Consider the following 24929-nt stretch of genomic DNA (forward strand, 5'->3'; position numbering starts at 1 on the left):
ATTACATATTAAAGACCATCCCATTATTCCCATCTGTCATGAACAGGTTCATGTACAAACACACAAACCAAACTAGCACACAAACATTTCAGAACTTACTCAAAACATGTTGTTCTGAAACACTCAAAGACAGGGCTTAGACTAAGCCAGGATCAAGCCATAGTTCAATTCACATAGGACATTTAAGTAATTTTTACAAACGTGCTTTGAAGAAAACATTACTTGTGTGCATCTAGAGACAGAACTAAAGAACTGATATATTTTAAAATCAATCAGTGCAATTTTCTTTCAGTTTAAACAGCTTGGACTTACATTTTAGTCTAGGACTAGGCTTAAGCCTCATCTGTGAAACCAGGGGTTAAAGTCCACCAACAGACTTCTAATTAAGAATCATTTCACTGTATAAGGACCTCAAGTTGCTTTTATGGTTAATTTACATTCTTGCTAAGCTAGATTTTTACTTTTATCTTACTTTCTATCTACTCTTACTCATCCCAAATCCTCAAAACGTTGACGGTGTCAAAGCACAATGTCTTAACAAGGGATGGAAAGTTCATGAGCTTTAAAGATCAACAATACTTCCAGTAACTCCATTTTATCATTTGAGGCAAAAATATTGAGGCCCTTCGCCAGAAGGTTTCATTATACAACCACAATGGGGGTTCATTTTTAATGTAAAGGACCATTACATTACATTAAGACATTTATCAGACGCTTTTATCCAAAATGACTTACAAAAGAGGACAATGGAAGCAATCAAAAATAACAAAAGAGCAAAAACATGCAAGTGCTATGACAAGTCTCATTTAGCCTAACCTTGACATGCATCACGGCGTTTTGTTAATTATATAATAAATAAAAAGAAAATAGATGGAATAAAAAAAGCAATCTAGTGCCTAAAAATAGGTAGACAGAATACAACAAGAACAGAGAAGCTAGTGTTAGTTAGGTTTTTTTAAGAAAACATGCAGTAACCCTGATGAAAAAAACAGCTGAAACCAGCCTAGGCTGGTTGGCTGGTTTTAGCTGGTCAACCAGCCTGGTTTTAGCCGGTCATAGCTGGGAGGCAGGCTGGTTTTAAAGGGTATTTTGGCCATTTTTCCAGCCTGGCCAGGCTGGGAGACCAGCTTAAACCAGTTACTTCCAGCTTAAACCATCTAAGACCAGCCAACCAGCCTAGGCTGGTTTTAGCTGTTTTTTTTTTCAGCAGGGAAGTAAATTAATAGAGATAGAATACAACAAGAACATAGAAGCTAATGTTAGTTTTTTTTTTTTTTTTAGTTTAAGAAAACAAGCAGTAAGTAAATTAATAGCGAATAAGTCTAAAATGGCATGTTTTTTATAGAATAGATTTAGAATAGAGGGTGTTACAGTCGAAGTCAAGACAAGAACAAACAAACGTTTAAATAAACTTAGTTTTGAGTGTAGAGCTACAACAACTAAAACAACACGTTTAAACTTTAGCGTAGTGTATTAAAATTGTTACTAACCTGTATTTTCTGTCAAGACGATGAACGCGATTACTTTCTCACAACACGCGGAAGGATACAAAATACGAGCGTCACTTAACGAGAGTTTCCGCCCAGAAATCTAGTTCCGCAGCTAGAGTGACGACAGCAAGGGCGTAGAATTGAGTAGCAAAAAAAAAAAAATCTTTGGAATGGAAATATTGATATTTTAATTGTAAACACTGTATTTTTGTGCTTTATGTTATGAAACTAGTGAGTTAAAGGTGCAGTGTGTAGATTTTTGCGGCATCTAGCGGTTAAGTTTTGAATTGCAACCTGATTGCAACCAACGGCTCCGTCCACCGCTCACCCCTCCCTTTACAGAAACTACGGCAACCGACACGCGATTAAGATGTCGTCGTTTCAGACAGCAAAGAATAATGAAGTTTCTTTTAAAACGTAAATAAGAGAATTATATTTACTTGATAATTCAATAAAACGATGTTATTGTGAATATTGCAGTTACTTGTTCATCATTGTGTCAGTGTTTTTTCCCAAGAACAGCAGTGATGAAACGCGATCTGTAGAGCTGTTTGTCCGTTCAGGGCTACAGTAGAAACATAACGGCGGCTTCCTTGTGGGGGGACCCGCGGTGTATGTAGATATAAACTGGTAATTGTAAGGTAATAAAAACATAATGGTTAATTAAGTAAGGTCTTTATTCACCCCTGAAAACATAGTTATGTATATGATATTGCATTTCTGTCTAGAGATAATCTTAAATATTACACACTGCACCTTTAAGTCAGCAGCAGTCCTTACCATAGCACAAGAATTTATCAGAACTGATTTCTTAAAACAATCCCAAAATAAAACATCATCTACCTTCTTTCCTTTGCTCCTTCCTGATCCATAATCTCTGAATCCAAATTTCAGCCTTCACAGCTTCAAATTCAAGTGCATCTGTAAACTAAAGCATTTCTCATGTCCTATATCCTCATTCGCTACTTGCGTCTAGTTTCAGAGCCTTTCTATATCATACAGACCCTTAAATAAACTAATTCTTAACTTGATTCAGGTGTAGTTTACATCAAGAGGAAGGACTGCTTGACATTGCAACTTAAACTTTCTATTCTCTTTGATTAGCTTTAATCACATTTGAAGAAATAGAGTTACAAGCAGTGTTGTGTTATTTTTAAAAGTAATGCATTATAAGATTGAGTTACTCCCTAAAAAGTAACTAATTACATTACTTAGTTACTTTTTATGGAGAGTAATGCGTTATGTTACTTTTTAAATCTGGGCAGGGCTTGCTTGTTTGTTTTTAATATAAAAAGTTCTGTTTTTGGCAAATGTAAAAGCCTTTTTACACCAAAAGCCTCAGGCTTAGAGAAAAGTAGTTTCACGTCTGTACAGTCGGCAAAAGAAAAAATGTCAGCTCTTCAGCAATAAAAGGAAACAAATGTTAGATTACCTTGAATAATCTTTGCTTATTAGTATGGATGAATTGGATCATCGAAGGTCAGCATTGGTTAATAAAATGGGATTAAATACATAAAGGATATTTGTATTATTTAACATATTTAATTATTGCAGGTTTGTGTTGAATTTCACTGTTTTTATTCATTTTGAGAATACTGTATCCGTTTTTTTTGTGTGAGTGAGATGAATTAATACTCTTTCACATTTATTCTAGAACTAAAGTAACATCTTACAATTTCTCTCAATAAATGTGGGGAAAAGTAACTGCTGTTACGATTTTATGGGGAAAAAAATCTCAAGACACTTTGGTTATGTGCATAAAATAGCTTTATTTTTAACAGATCAGAATCTGCATGCGGAAATCAATGATTCATTGACTTCAACATTAGATCAGTGATTTCATCTAATGGTGACCAAACAAAGCAGCAGATTTTTCTTTTTTTATATCATCGTACACCATGCTAGAAATGCACAGCTCATTCAACATTCCCCTTAACTAATCCAGAACATCCTTCTACAAAACATAAATAGATTAAGCTTAAAAAGTCTAAAAGAAATAGAAACTCTTAAAAAAAAAAAAAAAAAAAAATCTGTCAAAAGACTAACAGCCTTTGAATTTTTGCACTACTGTATATAAAACAAATCTAAAAAAATAAAATAAAATTATCACATGTACAACAGCTTAGAAGGGGGAGAGACACCCCCGACCTGAAGGCAGGCAATAAAATATGACAGTTAAATTAATACCAAATAAAAAAGGAATTAAGAACATCTACAAAAACACTGAAACAAAAAAAGTTAGTACTAGCATTGGTCATTGTTCTCAAAACAAAACATGTTTCTGAAAGATACGTTTCACCAACAGGCTTTACGCCGAAAGCGAATACCGGGATGAAATATAAGAACAATAAACAAAATGATTTTGGCATTTAAATATTTGGTAAATAAAAGGCTGTCAAGAAATGGCTAAGTACCAAAGTTTTACATTTTATTCAAATGGCTATATACAGATCCCTGGATGCACAAAGTCTGTTTGCAGTGAACTGATTCTCAATCAACAACATCTGTACCTGTTAAAGTAGCTTAGCTGACAGTCAAGCAGCACTGTAGTGGATCTAGTCTCTCGTCGCACAAAACCACTACAGCAATGACATATAGATATGAGGAATGTACCATAACACCTTGGTTGAAATGAATATACATAGTAGAGCAAACCGATTTCAGGTTTTGCTCTCACAGAATTTAGTTTCAAACATATACTGCATGCCCTCAATTTGGTTCCCCTCTGATGTTTAAACAAGGAAATAAATTTGACAGCACACAGATTTAAAACGAAAGACATCCGATAACGTAAAAAGGCTACAGTAACCATCCCTTCTGTAGCACCGATCGTGACACTGACTGTTAACGGCTGGTTCGATGGTCAATCCGAAGCCTTTAATCTGTGAACGGCTCCACTGCACCTTGTAGTGTTTTATTTAAAAAAAAAAAAATAATGAACACAATGGGCCACGTCTTGAAAAGGCAATAAACTGGATAGGGTGCGAGAACAAAAAGACAAGAACATCTTTTGAATCGAGCGGTTTGGCAACAGACGCTATCCCCTCCGAGTCACTTTAAGATTTCAATGCAAATGTCCAGTCAGAGTGAATTATTCGTGTGAGGTCCTTCTGCGGTTTTCGTGGTACGTGAGAGGTTGGCGGCGGCCCGTCGGGGCCGAGGCACTGTGTGAGCTTATAGTTCAAAAGAGAGGGAGAGAAGGTACGGGAGGGTGCGGATGCTCATGCATAGATTTCTGTGGTAGGAGCTTTCTTGTAGATGGGCGTCTTGCCCAGGTCGTAACTTCCTTCGTCTTTCTTCTTGATGCGGAGAACGAAGTGGACCAGCAGGACGATGAGGACGATGGCAAAGACCAAACCGACTGCTCCGCCCGCAATAACGGCTGTAAAACAGAAATAGAAAATGTGAGGGAGGCTCAACCTACAGACATATCCTTAATGGAAAATACCAGTTTTGTTATTACTGTTGTGCTGTTATATTTTAAGTAACTAAAATAAAGTTGAAATAAAATATTTAATGATAAACTTATATGAAATGCTGAGTGTGAACAGTTGAAGTACAAAAAAAATAAATAAATAACTTTTTCACAGTGGGATAAAATAAAAATGGTAATTTTAACTTTTTATATAACAATTCAGACTTTTTTTCCCTTGAAATTTTGACTTTACATCTCACAATTCTAGCTTTTTATTTTTTATTTTTTCGCAATCCGGACAAATTGAGAATTGCAAGATATAAAGAAAAGATATGAAATAGTCACAATTACCCATTTATTTATTTTTATTCCATAGAGGTAACAAAAAATAAATAAAAAAGGAAAAACGCAAGATAATTTTTTTTTTTTAGGATTTTTTAAAATTAAAAATAAAAATGAAAATCCCATTGCAAAAACATGCTTCAATACATAATTACTACACCTAAAATTAAAATGAAAACTAGTTTAAAAATACATAAAAACAGAAGCTAATTTTAAATACTAACAACACTAAATTATTCAGACACCAGATATAATTTTTGATATTTTATAATAGTGGGTGCAGGACACTAGTTAATTTAGTTAATTTCTGTAAATTAGGATAGCAAAATAAAATAAACCGTGACATATCATACCCAAAAATTCTTCATGCAGTAGACTACCAGTAAAATTGATAAAAATCTAGGACCAAAGATTTGACACTTTGACCTGACCATATCAGAGTTATCTGACATTATCAAAATGAATTTGTTCTGACAGTTTAACTCTAGAGTTCTTGTCATATTTTATTTCCATTTTCTAAAATTGTGATAATGTGAGAAATTTTGAAGGTGTCTGAATACATTTCGGTTTGACTGTATATAACACTATATTAATAATACTAAAATACCATTGGAAAATGCTGGATCATCAAAACCTCAAACTGAAGGAATTTATATTTATTTTTAATTTAAAACAAACATTGAATGCTAGTGTACAATAATATTAATTATTGTATTTACTTTGTATATCAAACCATCGCTATTATAACCAAATCAAACCATCTCTTTACCTGCAAGCACCTCTGTGTTGTTAAACATGCTGTCTTCTCCAGCATGGGTCATGAGCACATTGCTGTGCTGGTCATCGCCTTGATTTGGTTCTCCACGCTGGCCGACCTCATTGTGTTTAACCAGAATTTCATAATTGATGGTTGGCTTTGGTGCAAATGGACCCTCAGATTCAGGGATCTGGTTATTATTGAAGAGACCATTCTGAAAAAGGAAAAACCAGTCAATCGGATGCATAAATAACAAATCTGTCATATGAATAACCAATTAGTAATTCAACTAATGGTTTTATGACTCAGAAGCATGCATGAGAAGGAAATGCCAATTCAAGTCGGATATGATCCAAAGTAAAGACTTTTGGATCAGTGAGTCAGTTCAGCAACCATGAATGAGTCACTTTAGGCCAACGAGTCAGTGTGACTCAATTGAGAGTCACTTTGAGATTCATTAAAAACACCCAGCTCATAAGAGTTGCAAATCAGACACTGGTTGCATTGCATTGTCTGTTTATTTGCTGTAATAACAGAAAATATAATTTAATTGTTTAAAGAGCATTTTCACTTAAAATTGAGTAGTATAGTATCACAATAGTCGTTACTCAATTTGTCATCAAGAAAAAAAAAATTATATCTACCTCACTATCTGTGGACTCTAAAAACCCAGAGCCTGAGCCATCATAATCATCTTCTTCGTCGTCATCATCATCAAAGCCATCCTCATCGTCAGCTGGGTTTAATTCAGTAAACTCAAAATCTTCATTCGGAGAGTTGCCGGAAGACTCCAAATCCTCATGGGGCGACTTGTTTTTCAGAGGTACCCATGTTTCTGTTTCTCGTACCTACAGAGAGTAAACATTTAAATGAGAACACTTGGCGCCATGTTTTTCAAGACAAATCACCAAAGAAAAATGTACAAAATCACTCTTTTATAATGTTTTATAATCCAACACAAACATCGCATAAGAATGTTTTGACCTGGTGGAAAACATCTTAAATCACTTTAAAATTTATGCATAGACTTTTGTCCATGACATCACGATCGCTCCACGAGAGCACCACAGTTAATTTAATTAAGACACCATTGATGTTAATCACGTTAGCAGAACCATTTGGCCAATCACTGTGAATGGGTTTTAAGCAATTAACAGACTAAGCATATTAGCATAATAGGAGGAAGTAGATTTATGTTTTGTCTGTTTTCCTCTTTTCCTGTCTGTCTTCCTTTGGAAGTTGGAATTTTTGGTTTCACTGTTGCTGTTTTTACAGGAGAAAAAAAAAAGAATGTTTTTATAAGCGTAATTTCTAAAGTGTAAAGTTCACACAATGTTGTATTACAATCAATTCACTCTTGACCTCAAAGTGAGTTGGAAAGGCAAGAGGCAAGTTAGCACAGGTCCGGTGCCATTGTGTAAAACGACGCAAGAATTCATCGGACAGGGGCTGAGGGTCTTTATCTGTCTCGCTCTCCTGCTCGCTGTCAAAAACAGATTTAATCAAACATGACTCACTGAAAAGTTTCACATACCGGGAAAGCAAAAACATTCATAACGCACAGGTGCGCGCTCATGGCGTAACCACCTTAGACAAATTTTAAACACACCTTGCTGGGGTTTCTGTGCAGCAACAATGACTTCAAGTTTATCTCAAATACAACTTTTTATGTGTAAAATGGCTCTAGATGCAAAAGGGAGGGGTTTTTAAAATGGAGACCGGGGGGGACTGACTGACTCATTTTCCAGGAAAACCGGGATCATGCAAACGCCACATGAAACTGCAAGTCAGCTCTAGCCTGCTCTGTTGTTCGAAGATAATAAAAGAAAAAAGACGAGCGAGAAACAGAGAACGACAGAAACCACAAGAGGGTGTGGGGTGTTCGAAGATAATAAAAGAAAAAAGACGAGCGAGAAACAGAGAACGACAGAAACCACAAGAGGGTGTGGGGAGAGAGACCGACATACTTTATGGTTTTCAGCCTTACAGTGCTGTGAAACCCCACTCCAAAATCCCCCGCATTAAGAAACGCTCAGCTCTGAGGAAAACAAACTGTAAAAGAAAGTACAGCGGATACCCGAAGAAGCGTAAAGCCACGGTTCAATTAAACCGATGCTTAAATTCCCATAAGCAACCATTAACTTCTCAGTAAACGTATATAAACCACTTGAAAGAGTTTTAAAAAGTCCACCAACCAAGCTCTAGACTAAGACGGACTGCTAAAGAAAGTCCCTTAATTTCTCAGTCGCAGTGCAGGAAATAATGCTTTTGTTTTTAATTTCTCAACAATAACCAAAAAGCCCCTCACCAGCATGTAAAAGAAACAAAAGCAACATACAAATTTCACCCAAAACGAATTTACTTGCCCTCATGTCATTACAAACCCGTATGACTTTCATTCACACAAAAGGAGATGTTTATCAGTGTTCATTCTGCTTTTGTCTACACAATAGATGGAGACGGGCACTGTCAAGCTCCAAAAAGTCAATTAAAGTAGTCCTAAAACTGGTGCACATAGAGGTTGAAATGCAACAAGGGTGAGCAAATATGTAGTTCTGAGTCAACTATTCCCTTAGGCAACCCTCGTGATTGAGACTTGTGATTTAAAGATGACACACGTCTACAAGTATGACTATGGCTCTGTAATGCTGTGTAAGGGTGTACTCACACTAGGCAGTTTGAACCGTGCCCGAGTGCGTTTGACCACCAAAGCGCGGTTCGTTTGACTAGTGTGAGTGCTCCGAACTAGAGGTCGACCGATGTATCGGTTTTGCCGATTAATCGGCACCGATAGTTGATTGGCTGAACTATCGGTTATCGGCAAAAATCCATGCCGATAGTTTTTCCGGATTGCGTTCTTTGCTGAAGCGGCTCACGCTCCGCTCCGCTGTCATAGAGTATGAGAGGTTAAGTCAGACACCAATGTTAAATGTCAGGATTGTTACCATATATTTGCATTGATTTATATCCAGTTGGTCATATTTGTAGCCAGCAAAATTGCAGATTTAAAGACTTGATGTGAGAAAGCAAACCGTGTTCAGTCAGCCTACAGAATCCTGCTGCGCCACAGCGCGCCATTCACAGTTTTACATTACATATCTGTCCCAAATTGTTGTTAATGTTTATAAAGGCTTGACCCTGCTGGAAGATTGTGCATTTAAGTGATAAATTCGTATTTCTGTAGCTCTAATAAAGTCTGTATGCTTCATATAGAGCTATAATTTATGTTTTAGCCTTTTCTTCAGGCCGCGGAAGCATGGTAGGTTTGCATCTTGTTACGCACTTTATTTCACAATGCAATTGTCCTTGTTCTTACTTGATTTTAATAACTGATCAACAAAAATATGTATTCAAAATTAAGATAAAAATTATTCAAAACGAAATTCGTTTAAAAAGGGATTTTCCACAAATAAAAAGGTGGAAGTGGTCAACAATTGTGTCTGACCCCAATTCTCCCGGCGTATTGCCGTCCAATTCATACCACGTCCTTTATGACATTTACAAATTACACACACTTCTTTCGTAATTAACAGATTATACTGAAACAAAACACAAACAAATAATATTTAAACATAAATGTAAAACAGATAACACATTTTCTTAAATGACTACAACAATATAGATCGTACTTTCTCTTTCCATTTGATCTGTTGTTTAAACTAATCTTTGCCGCTTTTTTGATCATTCTTGAAGTAAACATTTGCCCATTTGGTGATTAAATAAACTGTTTTAGATTTCTGCTTGAACTACACGACGCATCCTGTGTGTGTTAGATACCTGCGAGTTGTCCGCGCAACGCAGCGCTGCATCGCAACCCTCTCTTCAAGGAGCTTGTGTTTTTCCCCGCATATGGCACGCGTGAGCGTCTGAAACGCTGCTGGCTTCGTTGCACAGAATTTGCACTGTGAGACTCGTGTGCATTGCTTGACAGTGCGTGCTTCCACCCGCAGTTTTTTACTTTACATGTGCCTCCATTTCTGCAGTTTGTAATGCAGTATATTAGATGCACAAAACTCGCGCACTGACAGACTTTCACTTGCAATTTGTGTTTGTTTCGTCCTAAAAAGCTCGATTGCAGATGCGGTTAAATGCACTTGCCATTTCGAATACTTTTATACGAAACTGATGTACACACAGTCAGTTATGTTTTCAGAGCAGGGCATCTGATATATCGAAATAGATCTGTGCATTCGTTTGAATGCAGCCTGTTAAAGCAGCCACTGTCAATGATCTCATCAGTAATAATCAAACGAAAGGAAAAAATAACTATTGTCTGTTAACTTTTGGATACTTAAAGAACACTTATTTTAAATAAGTAATTGGTTTAAAAGTAGCCTGCTTATATAATAAAAAAATAAAGTAAATTTTGCTCAAAATAAATTATATAAAATGTATATGAAAATATAGCCATGTGCAGTAATATTGAAAACTGAGAATGTGATGCATGGTTATTTTTAGTTGTTATTGAAAATCGTAATTAAATTGAATCTTAATTTTAATAAGGCAGTACTAACATACAGAGATTCCAAATATAAACAAAAAGCATAGAAACTGCAATTTTACATATTGTTAAAATGTAAAGATTCCCACCCCTACTGTTAATATGAAATAACACTTTACAATGAGCCCTTTTGTAACATCAACTAAGATTGATGAAAGCTGTAGAATAGAAGTGTTGTTCCTTGTTAGGGTGTTATTTTGTTAACATTAATGAACTATGAAATAACTTTAATGATCAATATATAATTAAAATTAATATTTTTATTAATTTACAAAGTATGGTTTATTACTTTTTTAAAACTAGCAGAGCAGTATTTTAGTTGCCGTTCAGTATCTATTTTCAAAAACTATCGGTTAATTAATCGGTATCGGCTAAGTGTGGTCCAGCCTAGCTATCGGTATCGGTAAAAACCAATATCGGTCGACCTCTACTCCGAACCGTGCCCGGGCGCGGCTCGATTAGCCGTCCCTGGCCCGCTTGGAAGAGGTGGGCCAGAGCACGGTTCAGTTGGACTCGGGTGCGGTTCGCATGCAGTGTGAGCGCTAACCGTGCTGGAGCACGGAACAGGACACGTGATGTCGCGTTTTTGCGAGGTAATCAGCGTTTTTATAGTCCATAATCAAAGCTGCAAAGTCCTTGCTGCACTTCAGCTGGTAATTAAAAACCTCCTCGTACGAACAGCAAGATTGCGCGGAAATTTTCGTGCCACAAAGGCGAAAGACCTGTTTAATAATAGGCTGTGAGAGGGCTGTGGACCACCGCGGACCAAACGATTTAAAATAATTATCCACAAAGTAAACTATTTCGCGTTCAGCGCGAGCGTTGCTCTTCCTGTTTATCCTGAAACCATCGCAACATAATGACGTAAGCGTGCTCCGGCACGAATGCTGAAACCCTATGTGAGTGCAGGCCAGAGGGGGAGTGGGGAGGGGGGACAATCGTACTCGAGCCCGGTTCACAGCAACCGTGCCTAGTGTGAGTACACCCTTAATGAACCAACTTAGGAAACGAGGCCCAAGTCAAGACTAGCAAAGCTAGGGGCAAATCCGACCATCTGCTGACAAATGGTCCGGCATCTGTTCCATTGAGTCACAATGGGAGACGCAGGGAGAAGATAACAAAATCAGTGACTCATCCATTACTGTGATAAACTGTCCGTGGTGATCAGGTGATTATTCACTGTTTGAGTCTAAAGGCCAATATTTAAATAAACACAACTGCATCTGAGTTTTACAAAGCAGCTACTGTGTATGAGAAGTCACTGGTAGGTCAACAAAGAATGCGAACATTTCACAGAAGTGGGATTCTTTGGTGACCCATTAAAGCCACACTACAGAAGACTGTCCTTGTTGTCCTTTCAGGTCACAACCAATTACAGCCTCGGTCATCAACACAAACGGCGTCTGTCGCTCCCACCAATCGGATTTACCAGTGTATTGTGTCATATGTTCTCCTCATGAGACACACTCCTCATCCGGGACAGAGTGAACGTCCTACTTTGCAAACAAACATACTTGCATATCAGGAGAATTCCTTCCACCTTTACGGGAAACTATTTATAGCCTTATTTTTCCTTCCTGCAAATTCTGCTGAATCTCAACAACAGCGGGGTGGAAAGGCTCACCTGCCAGCTAAACGATACGTCATTGTTCAACCACATGCCAAATTCTCACCTCAACACCTGTTCAAAGCCCTGAAGCATTAGTGCATGCGAGGGAAACACGATTGGACTTTTCCTTCAAAATCTTCAACAACACAAAAAGGACTATTCAGATTCATTGTCGTCAGCCTCTATTCTCTCCCACAGGAAGTGTGATCACGCTTTCCTTCTATCTGTTTCATTAATGACGCTTCTCACCATCAAGTCAAAGACTGTTTAATTCACAATGAGTCATTCTGAATAGCCCAAACAATCAGTATTGTGTAATCTGGAATGAGGAGTTCAGACCTTTCCTGACTGGCTTAAAACCTGAAGTTAACAGAGATTTAGATTGGAATCAAAACTTAGGCAAATATGTTCACCAATAAACTATTAGACAGATCATTTGGTGGGTTGTCTGAAGAATATCACACTATGTGTTCAACAGGAAACAATCATGTTCACAGGTAAAGCTATTTAAAGTAACATAATTACTCTTTAATTACTTTTCAAAGCCATTAATTTGAGCCTGAAATGTGAAACGTCAAGATTAACAGACTAAGAGACTAAAGAGCACATATAACGCCCCAAAGCGCTTTACAATAAGTAATATAATCAATTATAAAATATAATATGAAAGTAAAAAGAAAAATCAAAGGTAGGAGTATTAAGAGGCCCTCAATTATTATCATTATTAATACTATGCATGAATGGACCTGTAAAAGAGCGTTCAGAACAATATGAAAACTCAATATGAAAACGACTTGAAAGCTAATCCAGGATACTGCAAGTTAGCAGTAATGTGTTATTAGATGTGAAAGACCACCGTGGTTTTGTAGGAACATCAATGGGGTGATTAGACTCCAAGATTTCTCCAACTCAAGTCTGGAGACCTGAGAAACACCCAGACGGGTGTTTATTTGAAGAATGGGTATTTTAAGGAGTACAAACATTTACACGCCAAGAAAGACAAAAGGCTTGATGGGATTGCCATTGCTTAGGGGGAGGGTGTAGTCCACAAAGAAACTTAGCACTAAAGACTAGGTACAAAAAGGCAATTCAGATGAATACAGATATCACAAACCTAATTGCTAATATGTTATGATGAGCAAGCTATTAATTACTGCTAAGCAGAAGAAAAAAAAATAGGCCAACTTAAGAAAGAGGAACTGGACAGCTGGTGGCTGGTTATCAGCATTTCCAACTAAAGCCTGTCTGGCATATGGTTAATAGCTCCACAAGCAACAGAACTGGAACGGTGACGGATGTGGTCTGCTAAATGACTCTAGAACGCACAGGATTCCCTTTACATGGCCTCAAGACACTCCTCTGGACTTGCTAAACAAAAGTGCACAGCATAAGGCATTGCATTTGTTTTAATAAACAACTGCGTGTTGCTTTAATAACTATAATTCTTTTCTCACCCAAGCAGCAAATAAAGCCATCTCTCTTGGTGCCAACATTCCTGCCTCAAAAGCAATTTAATAGGCCAGTGGACAGCAATGCAGAAATCATTATTACATCCTGGCGAAAGTATTTATCACATCCACTGCCTTTCAACAGCTATTCAGATGAGCTTTGCACTCTAAAAACAACTGAATAAATAAATAAAAGCAAACCTATTCATATGCAAATCACCTCATACCTAATTCATAACACAATCATTAGCAAGACATCTAGCATGGTCATTACACTTAAAATAATAACAATGCATGATCATAATTAAACTATTAAAAATTAAAATTAGCTGTGAAAATACCATTCAATGTGTTACTTTTTGTGAAATTCACTAACAATTCCTGAGTTAAAATGGTTTCTGCACTAAAATTAATAGTTAGACAGACACATATTGGGAAAAAAAAAAAGTTATATACACAAGACACAAATCCTGAAATAAAATCTTGGGAGGTTAACAATATCACTGCTACTTTTTGTTTACTCAACATGTGTTTCTAACAAGAGATATTTTATCAGGTTAGGTGGTCAAAGCTACACTCAAATATTCAAATATAACAAACCCAAGGCCAAATTGAGAATATCCACTCCTACTTTGCCTATTACTGAGGTTTAAAGTGTCGATGTCATGTTGAGTTTAAGCCACACAAACTTGTCCAGTGGCTAAAGAGGAGGGACCTGGATGAAAGAGGTGGACCATTTAAATCCGCCGAAGTGTGTGAAATCCCAAAAGAAGGGCTGGTCAAGGTCAGGAGGGGTCACATTCCTCAGGAAAATGCAAAAGAATGGAGAGGGAGGGGGATGAAAGGAACACAGACACTTCTGCATGATTTTGAGGAATGCTGCGGCCTTCTCTGCCTCGAAGGACAGGGCTTTTGGTGCTTGTGAGCTTGTTCTCACATTCCCACCCGAGATTATATCACACCATCCGATGTAGTGCTAACAGCGCAGCTGCTTTACTGTTCTATTACCAGTGGATTACACAATTATACACACTAAAACCATCGACAGACAAGGTCGAGATGCCGTCTCTGAGTACAAAAGCTGCATCTGTTTATGTTGAAGTGTAGATAAAGATCTGCGCCAACACCTTTCCAAAGGTCTGTGAGAGAATGGAAGGTTTGGGCCCAAAGAATTTGCATTTTGACTTGTTTGAGGGTGTGTGTGTGTGTGTGTGTGTGTGTGTGTGTGTGTGTGTGTGTGTGGCTGACTGACTGACTGAGCAGGCACACTGGGTGGCATTTGTCTTCTATTTCAGCTCCACAGACATCTGCAGCAAGCTATTCTTTTGAGTTATGAAAGAACTGGCCAACACAAAGCTGTGGCATCCCATTCACAGGTGCTCCAGTGGATGAACAGATGGAAAAGTAAACCTCATAGACTGAATCCATGCTAATCAAAAAATCCCTGAGGGCAAAAACTGTCACATGAAAGCCATTGGCAAAAAAGCCAAAACAAAAATGAGCAAGACTAGTTTTGGTGCCAAAAGCCATAAAACTACTCTCTTAAATATATCACATAAACACACAAACTGAACATCACAAAAACCACAACTCCACAACTAATTATTCCTTGTCTAATCTTACACTCGAGGTTTATTTGAGGTGCGCCAGCATTGGAAGATTGGACCAAAGAGCGAGCAGACTTGTCTAAAAGCTAAATCATTAATCTGAAGTGCTACATTTGTTGAATATATAACTTAGAAGCCTTTGTTGTTTCAACAGGTCTGTTGTCAGAGAGCTAACGCTTTAGCTAACACAAATATAACACGTCATTTGTGATTAAACAACACAATTTGGCTCGATTATACACTTGGTAACGTTACATTATCTTAGCTTAATGTAATATAAGTTACACAATCCACAAGATACTCACCGATTCAGCGAACACAGCAGCAGCCGCAGATAAAACCAACATGAGGTAAACTTTCAACATCTTCTCTTCAAAATAACTAGCCCCGGTGATGAAAGTTGTGACAGGTTCCGAAGTGAATCACTTTTATAAATCAAAATAAACCGTTCCTGGTTTTGTTAATCCTTTTTTATGTGGATTTTTATCGCGTATTTCTTGCTGTTATCCTCTGTGTTGGTACGCAGTATTCCTGTGTAACGATTGATCCCGTTTAGTTTTATTCAGAGCAGTCACCACCTTAGACCCGCCTCTTTTTCGTACGCAGCCAATCAGGACAAAGACGAAAACGTGACGTGAATTTCGGAAACTCCGGAGTTCAGACGCAACAGGTTTACAACACAATACATTAGAATTCAGGATGTCGAGGAGAACGTTTTAAAAAGAAATTATACGGTGATAAGAATAGTTTTTTTGGCTACACTATACAATTGTTTTAAGATTAATCTCTTATAAATACAAAATCCTTCGTTCTTTGACAATTTCACATGGTTAGCGTACTTATATCGTACAATTTCTAAAACGACAGGGTATATAATTTCACTTTCCAACTAACTTTAACTCTTTAGAAAAATGTATGTTTACACTTTTTAAAAATCTTTAAACAAGGTTTAGAATTATAATGCTTAAATCATCACTTTCAACATAAAGTTAACACATACTTTTAGATTCAAAACATATTAAAAAAGAGCAGTTTTCATCAATATCCATACATTTTGACAGAGTATAATTTCTCACATAAATATTATGAAGGATTTTTTTATACCTAAAGTTTATTAGGTATAAAAAAATCGATAAGGGAGCAACCAAGCTTTTTTCAACACAATATTTATGAAGCAAACATTCCAGAAAAAAATTCCTCTAGGCTTTAGGGCTCTGTTTTTATAAAACAAGAGTGTAATAAATTGATTTGTACGCTTTTTACTATTAATGTCTACTTAATTTAAATAAAGTACAGGTTCAGTTTTATGAATATTACATGATAACATATGGCTTCTGATGGTTTGAGGAAGTTTTGGAAGAAGAAAGTAGGAAAACGAGACGCTCATGGAAAGTTTAATGACGTAAACTTCCTGGATTTTTTTTTTTTTGAGTACTTTTGGATTGTTCTTCCCCTTTCTCTTAAGCAGTGTGAAAAACGAGAAACCACAATGATAATTAGATGCTATTGCTGATAAAAAAGTTTTGTGTTCTTTTTTTCTTCCTCTACTCACAGAAGTTAGCCCAGATAGCTTGCTGCTGATCTTAACCTGGTGTTCAGATTTAGCTGGTTTAGCCTGAGACCGCTTAAGATCAGCAAACCATCTCCAGGTGGCGAGATAATTTTTTATCCTCTTTCCTTTGCATAAACGTCAGTTACATTCAGGTTTAAGTAGTGTTACATCAGAATTAACAGCTATCATTTCCACTAAAAGGCATCAGTTTGGTTCTTATCCAATCGTAGTAACTGGAAACTGATGGAATAGTTCTTCTCACTCATATCGCAACATTTCTATTCTAGCATGACTTTGAACTTGAAACCACTTTTGCATGTCCCAACTTGACACTAGTGTCAGTAAAAAGAGCTTTCCTCCCAAGTCAACTTCATTACAGTAAATCATCTCTTTGTAATCACTGAAACCATCAATTCTTTGTAAAGTCATCAGAAATGTACTCTATTACAAAAACTAGAATTTCTTGGCATTTCTTTAAAGTAGGTTAATCATCTAAGCAATGCGTCACTAATTATAATTCACTATTAGTAAGAATAGTGTGGCAAGAAATGCAAATTCAGTACAAGTCACTTGTACAGTTGTTAATCAATACTGTCATGTTAATAGTCTCTCATGTATGTAAATGGTCATTGTATAGGCCTTTAGGTTCAAAAATACCCCAAATACTGTATCAAAATCCTCTTAAATGCTTAATTTTCCTGTCAAATTAACTTGATTCAGATTCAGATTGACTTGTTAGTGGTTTGGTGAATGTAATGGTATTAAGAATCAAAGTCACATAATCGGATTACATTTTGCAAGTAACTAGTAAAGTAACACATTACTTTTTATTTTACAAGAAAAGAGGTTCTTTTTTAAAGAAGTAATGCTAGTTACTTTGCTTTTTCCATTTATTGACTGACAAGTCTACACACTGCAAAAACAATGCTTTTCTTAGATTTTTTGCCTTATTTCCAGCCAAAATATTTAAAAAAAAATCTTAAATCAAGAAGGATTTTCTACATGAGTACAAATTGGCATATTGTTTTGCTTGCTTCAAGTAGAAACACACTTAATTTGACTTGTCTTTTCTGAAAACAAGACAATAATTTTTACTCGTCTAGAAAATCTTTATTGATTTAAAAATCTTTAGATATTTTGTCTGGAAGCAAGACAAAAAGTCTAAGTAAGAAAAGCATTTTTTGCAGTGCTGTCCTCAGGTTGAGAGAAATCTGAAGTAAGTGCAGAGGCGTTGTGTGTGTGCGCCAAAAATAACAAAAAACAGGTTCAATATTCCTCAAAATGAAAGAAAAAAAAAAACCTACTGAAATGCAAACTCAGAATACGCAAACCTGCAATAATTAAATATTTCAAATAACACAAATATCCTTTATGTATTTAATCCTAATTTATTAACCAGTGTCTTTGTCTTGCTGACCTTCAAAAATCTAATTTAACCATTCTAATGCTTAAACTTTTATAACTAACTAACTAACTAACTAACTAACATTTGTGGTTTTTTTTTTTTTTTTTTTTTTTTTTTTTAAATAATACATTATACTTTTCCTTCAGCCTGAGATGTATTCATTTCACTTTTGGTGTGAAAGAGCTTTTACATTTGCCTAAAATAAGTCTTTTTATATCTGACCCTGTGTCACAGAGACGGTCTCTGTGGCTCCCTCTAACCATCGTCAGCGGGAACCATCACCGGAGTTTTAAGACTACATTACCCAGAATCCCCGTACCTGGCACGCTCACTTCTGGTTCCGGGTCTCTCAGGTCACATCCTGTTTGTCGGCCATTTAGGAGGACCGCGCTGGCTTGGTCCTCGCGAAGTTTTATAGTTATGCTACTAATCCTGAGCGCTTTCAAATCGGACTGCTTACCTGTTACCAACCGGATTGTTTATTCACTGATCGGACGTTTGCTGCCTGCCTTTCTTCGACCCACGCTTGTTACACGGACTATCCCTTCTGCTTGCCGCCAGCCCCGATCTTCTGCCTGGACTCTGATAAACTCTCACGGTCTGTCTACGGTATCCCAGTCTGCTATTGTTGACCCCTGCCTGTTATCGTTGTGTGTATGCAATAAACTGTTGCAAATGGATCTAACGCCTCCGGACTCAGCCATGACTTCGTCACAGAAAACTTCGCCACTAACGGATCCAGCGACAGTTCAACAAATCACCACGGAACTCACCGCTCAAGCATCAGTTCTGACTGTACATCAGGCTCAGCTGGAGAAACTCACCAAGGTAACGGAACAGTTGACTCAGATGTTACAAGGGTTTCAAATGCCAGCAGCGCCGACTGCACCACCTGTTGTCGCACAAATTCCTCCACCACCTGCTCCGGTCTCCATCTCCGGCCCACGTCTGGCCTTCCCCGAAAAGTTTGATGGAACACCGAGTAAGTGCAAAGGCTTTCTGCTTCAATGTTCACTCTTTGTCAGCCAACAACCTCACCTGTACCCCAATGATGAAGGAAGGATTGCTTTTGTGTGTTCACTACTGTCTGGAAGAGCTCTGGAGTGGGCTACCGCAGTGTGGAGGATGGATCGTCCTACTCTCCCGTCCTTCAATGCCTTCTTACAACGCTTTAGAGATGTGTTTCAGCCTAGCTCAGAGAACAGCGACGCAGGAGAGCAGATTGTGCTGTTACGTCAGGGAAGAAGGACTGCAGCGGATTATGCACTCTCTTTCAGGACTCTCTCAGCACAGAGCGGTTGGAACGACGAGCCTCTCAAGCTTCACTACCGCAGGGGACTTAATTCTGAACTACAGATGGAACTGGCTTGTCGGGATGAGGGACTCACACTTGACCAGTACATCGATCTGTCTATTCGTGTTGACAACATCATGAGAGCTCGCAAACCCAATCGATCATTCACATCTCTGCCACTCCCATCCTTCACCACTGAGGCTCCTTCTGAACCCATGCAGCTAGGAGCAACTAAGATCTCTACGGAGGAGAGAGAGAGAAGGCTCAGAGGTAACCTCTGTTTGTATTGTGGACAAGCCGGACACATCAGAGCTACCTGTCCGACAAGACCACCTCGTCCATCCACATCGGTGAGTAGGAGTGTATCTCCTCTGAGCAAATGTGAGATTCCTGTGAAGTTGATTTATGATGGAACGATTGTAAATACCACGGCTCTGATTGACTCTGGAGCCGCTGGTAACTTTATAGACTCACGATTCGTGGATATTAATCATCTCCCCATCCTTTCTTGTGTTCCTCCTGTGGCAGTGGCCGCCCTCGACGGGAGACCGTTAGGATCTGGAAGGATTGATAATATCACCAAGGACATCACACTGTGTATAGAGCCGCTCCACCAGGAAACCATCCGGTTCTTCATCATCTCCTCACCACAATCACCCATTGTCCTTGGATACCCCTGGCTCAACCTACATGAACCCGTCATCTCCTGGAATCAGGGTTCCATCACTAAATGGTCATCCCACTGTAAGGAACATCACCAACCACCCATCCCTATCCAGACTCCTCTCTATCACCTCAACACAGGAGGAGACATTCCTCTTGAATACCAGGATCTGCTCGAAGCCTTCAGCCAGTCCAAAGCCACCCAGCTACCACCACATCGTACTGGAGACTGTGCCATCGACCTAAACCCAGGGTCGACACCACCTAGAGGACGTATCTTCCCTCTCTCCCAACCTGAATCGGCGGCTATGACAACATACATTCAGGAGGAGTTGGCTAAGGGATTCATTCGTCCTTCCACCTCACCCGCTTCGGCCGGATTCTTCTTCGTGAAGAAGAAGGACGGAGGTCTTCGTCCATGCATAGACTACCGGGCTCTCAACGACATCACGGTCAAGTACAGATACCCACTCCCTCTCGTTCCATCAGCTCTGGAGCAATTACGGACGGCTAAGGTCTTTACCAAGTTGGATCTACGTTCGGCCTACAATCTCGTCCGCATCCGGGAGGGCGATGAGTGGAAGACCGCCTTCTCTACCACGTCTGGGCACTACGAGTACCGGGTTATGCCCTTCGGCCTGGCGAACAGTCCATCCTACTTTCAGGCATTCATCAATGAGGTGTTCCGAGACATGCTCAACCGCTGGGTGATTGTCTACATTGACGATATTCTGATCTACTCTGCTACCCACACTGAACACATCCAACACGTCCGGGCTGTTCTTCAACGTCTCATCAAACATCAGCTATACGCCAAACAGGAAAAGTGTGAGTTTCATCAGGAGAGGATCACCTTTCTTGGCTATGTCATCAGCAGTGAGGGAGTGGCTATGGATGAGAGGAAGGTGGAGGCAGTACGTAACTGGCCCCGGCCCAGAACACTAAAGGAGCTTCAGCGATTCCTGGGTTTCTCCAACTTCTATCGCCGCTTTATTCGTCACTTCAGTACCCTAGCCGCTCCTCTGACTTCTATGGTTAAGAAGGGAAATGTCCGTCTCCACTGGGAACCAGCGGCCATTCAGGCGTTTGATGATTTACGTCACAAATTCACTACTGCTCCCATCCTTCATCACCCTGATCCCAGCAGACCATTCCTCGTGGAGGTAGATGCCTCGAGCACCGGCGTGGGCGCTGTGCTTTCGCAACGGCAGGGAGAGCCTCCTAAAACTTTTCCATGTGCCTACTTCTCTCACAAGTTGAGTCCGGCTGAGAGAAATTATGATGTGGGCAATCGTGAACTGTTGGCGATCAAGTTGGCACTGGAGGAGTGGAGACACTGGCTGGAGGGATCAGTAGACCCATTCATCGTTCTAACTGATCACAAAAACCTGGAATACCTACGTTCCGCTAAAGTCCTCAATCATCGTCAGGCCAGGTGGGCGCTATTCTTCACGCGCTTCCAGTTCCAGGTAACCTACAGGCCAGGATCTCAGAATACCAAGGCGGACGCTCTGTCTCGCATCTATGAACCCGAACAACCTACCCCAACTTCTGAAACCATATTACCTACCTCACTGATCGTAGCTCCAGTTACTTGGGATATCATGACTGAGATTGCTGAGGGTCAAGTCAGAGAACCCCCTCCAGAGAACTGTCCTGCTACACTCACCTACGTCCCCGAGAACCTCAGAACCCGAGTCCTCTCTGAAGTCCACTCTCTCCCTAGTTCTGGTCATCCAGGAATTGAGGCTACTCTCCAAATGCTTCGAAATCGCTTCTGGTGGCCCTCCATACGTCCTGACACCATCGCTTACATCAAGAACTGTACAGTGTGTAACACTTCCAAAGTTCCCAGACAGCTCCCCGCTGGTCTCCTCCAACCTCTACCCGTGCCTCAACGTCCTTGGTCCCACATCGCTATTGACTTCGTGACCGATCTTCCACCTTCCAGGGGTTTCACTACCATCCTCACCATAGTGGACCGTTTCTCCAAGGGATGCCGGTTTGTACCACTACACAAATTACCTACGGCCCTGGAAACTGCTGAGACTCTTTGTAACTCAGTATTTAGATTCTACGGACTACCCGAGGACATTGTGTCAGACCGCGGCCCCCAATTCACCTCACGTCTCTGGTCCAACTTCTTCCATCTTCTTGGGGTGAACATCAGCCTTACTTCTGGCTACCATCCGGAGTCCAACGGGCAAGCAGAGAGACTGAACCAGGAGTTGACCCGTTTTCTACGCTCTTACTGCCAGGATCACCAGGAGGATTGGAGTCGTTACCTCTTCTGGGCCGAATACGCACAGAATTCCATACGTAAGCCAGCCACTAACCTCACTCCTTTCCAGTGCACCCTAGGCTTCCAACCTCCTCTGTTTCCCTGGTCAGGGGAGCCATCCGATCTCCCCGCGGTCAACTCCTGGTTCCAACACAGCGAGGAGGTCTGGAATCAAGCTCATACTCACCTCCAAAGAGCGGTTCGTCGAACTGAGACCCAAGCTAATCGTCGACGCCGGCCCAACCCTCCGTATCAGCCCGGCCAATGGGTGTGGCTCTCAACCCGGGACCTCCGACTACGCCTACCCTGCAAAAAGTTAAGCCCCAGGTACGTGGGTCCTTTTCAGATAATCAAACAGATAACTCCTGTGTCATTCCGTCTACAATTACCTGCAGATTATCGTATCTCACCCACCTTTCATGTGTCTCTGTTCAAGCCTGCTGACGATCCGGGAGGAGTGGAGAACCTAGAGGAGACCGTTGTGCAGGGACCTCCCCCTCTCATCATTGACGGCGAGGAGGCGTACCGGGTTAACTCCCTCTTGGACTCCCGACGCCGGAACGGTCGTCTGCAGTATCTGGTCGATTGGGAGGGGTTCGGCCCAGAGGAAAGATCCTGGGTATCATCGGAGAACATCCTCGACCCCTCCTTAACCACAGAATTCCACAATGCTCATCCAGATCGACCAGCTCCCCGTGGACGGGGCAGACCTCGGCGTCGGGTTCCTCCTCGCGCCAGGAGTCGCTCGCAGGGGGGGGGCTCTGTCACAGAGACGGTCTCTGTGGCTCCCTCTAACCATCGTCAGCGGGAACCATCACCGGAGTTTTAAGACTACATTACCCAGAATCCCCGTACCTGGCACGCTCACTTCTGGTTCCGGGTCTCTCAGGTCACATCCTGTTTGTCGGCCATTTAGGAGGACCGCGCTGGCTTGGTCCTCGCGAAGTTTTATAGTTATGCTACTAATCCTGAGCGCTTTCAAATCGGACTGCTTACCTGTTACCAACCGGATTGTTTATTCACTGATCGGACGTTTGCTGCCTGCCTTTCTTCGACCCACGCTTGTTACACGGACTATCCCTTCTGCTTGCCGCCAGCCCCGATCTTCTGCCTGGACTCTGATAAACTCTCACGGTCTGTCTACGGTATCCCAGTCTGCTATTGTTGACCCCTGCCTGTTATCGTTGTGTGTATGCAATAAACTGTTGCAAATGGATCTAACGCCTCCGGACTCAGCCATGACTTCGTCACACCCTGGACCACAAAACCAGTCATAAGGGCCAATCTGAGGTTTGCTGAATAAATAAGTTTTCCATTGTATGGTTTGTTAGAATAGGACAATATTTGTCTGAGATACAATTATTTAATAATCTGGAATCTGAGGGTGCAAAAAAATCTGAATATTAAGAATATCACCTTTAAAGTTGTCCAAATAAAGCTCTTAGCAATGCCTATTACTAATCAAAAATCAAGTAAATGATCTTTACTTAATATCGTAATGATTTTTGTCATTTAAAAATAATTTTGACCCATATTAAGTCACATATTAAAAACAACCAAGCAAGGCCTGCCCAGATTTAAAAAGTAATGTAACACATTACTTTCCATAAAAAGTAACAAAGCAACTTAATTAGTTACTTTTTTAGGGAGTAACGCGATATTATAATGCATTACTTTTAAAAGTACCTCTTCCCAACACTGATTACAACAGTGCTGACATAATATTAGTACCATCTCTTGATTCTAATGTATTCTAACTGAATCATTCTCTCAAACAGACATAGTTATTAATGCATCGTTAACAACCTAAATACATTATGCACTTACAGCAGTTTCTCATTATATATTTTAAAAAATCAAATCCCCTGTTGGAAATTTTCTTCTTTTGTTATCTTTGTCCATTGAGGAATGCAGTATTTCTTGCATGATTACAGTATACTGTATGTTTCCCACATCTGTACATACAGCAAAGTTCCTTAGACAGCAACTTCAGATTGCTTGTAAAATCGAGGAAAGCACTTCTGCTCAAACCGAGTCATAAAAAGTACCAGCTGCGTCACTGACCTGCAGCTCGTGAGGTCTCAGACTGTCCTATATTATGAAGTGCGAGAAGAATCTGGCCTGATTTCAGCCTTGATTTGTTTAGTCTGGGACTAGAGTACATTTTAAACAACCTGAAGGAAGTGTTCTGAAAAATGCAAGAGATGAACACGTTTTTTTTCCGAGATGGCATTTGCTTTGAGACTGAGAGTGCAGAGCGAAATACATTTAGAATGAAGGCATACAATGTGAGAAATGCGGATGCACTTTTACAACACATAATAGCCACCAACCATGGTTGAAACTTACTAGTGATGCATAATGTTCCTTATTTAAAGGTCAAAATAGAGTACATAAAGCATTTTAGAAATGTCATTGTTATGAACCATAGGCATGTGGTCCAGCTTCATTCTTAGGTATTTCGAAGCTTCAATTTACATTTTCCAATTCCAGCTATAGGTCTGTGTTTAAGTGTAATATTTCAGAGCTCACGGGTTGTCAGCGTTATGCCGTCATTGATAATCA

The 24929-nt window shown here is 39.7% G+C and overlaps 1 protein-coding gene across 1 annotated transcript; it reads right to left on the minus strand.

Moving 5' to 3' along the window:
- Positions 1 to 3897: 3897 nt before the first annotated feature.
- Positions 3898 to 15697, minus strand: sdc4 (syndecan 4). Its single transcript, XM_073852104.1, has 4 exons — positions 15475 to 15697; positions 6649 to 6852; positions 6017 to 6218; positions 3898 to 4872 (listed from the first exon to the last, which is right to left on the minus strand). Exons 1-4 carry the CDS (start codon positions 15532 to 15534, stop codon positions 4712 to 4714), a joined length of 627 nt encoding a protein of 208 aa, XP_073708205.1. The 5' UTR covers positions 15535 to 15697; the 3' UTR covers positions 3898 to 4711.
- Positions 15698 to 24929: the final 9232 nt, after the last annotated feature.

This window comes from Garra rufa, chromosome 12 (assembly GCF_049309525.1).
Source record: "Garra rufa chromosome 12, GarRuf1.0, whole genome shotgun sequence".
Taxonomy (NCBI): domain Eukaryota; kingdom Metazoa; phylum Chordata; class Actinopteri; order Cypriniformes; family Cyprinidae; genus Garra; species Garra rufa.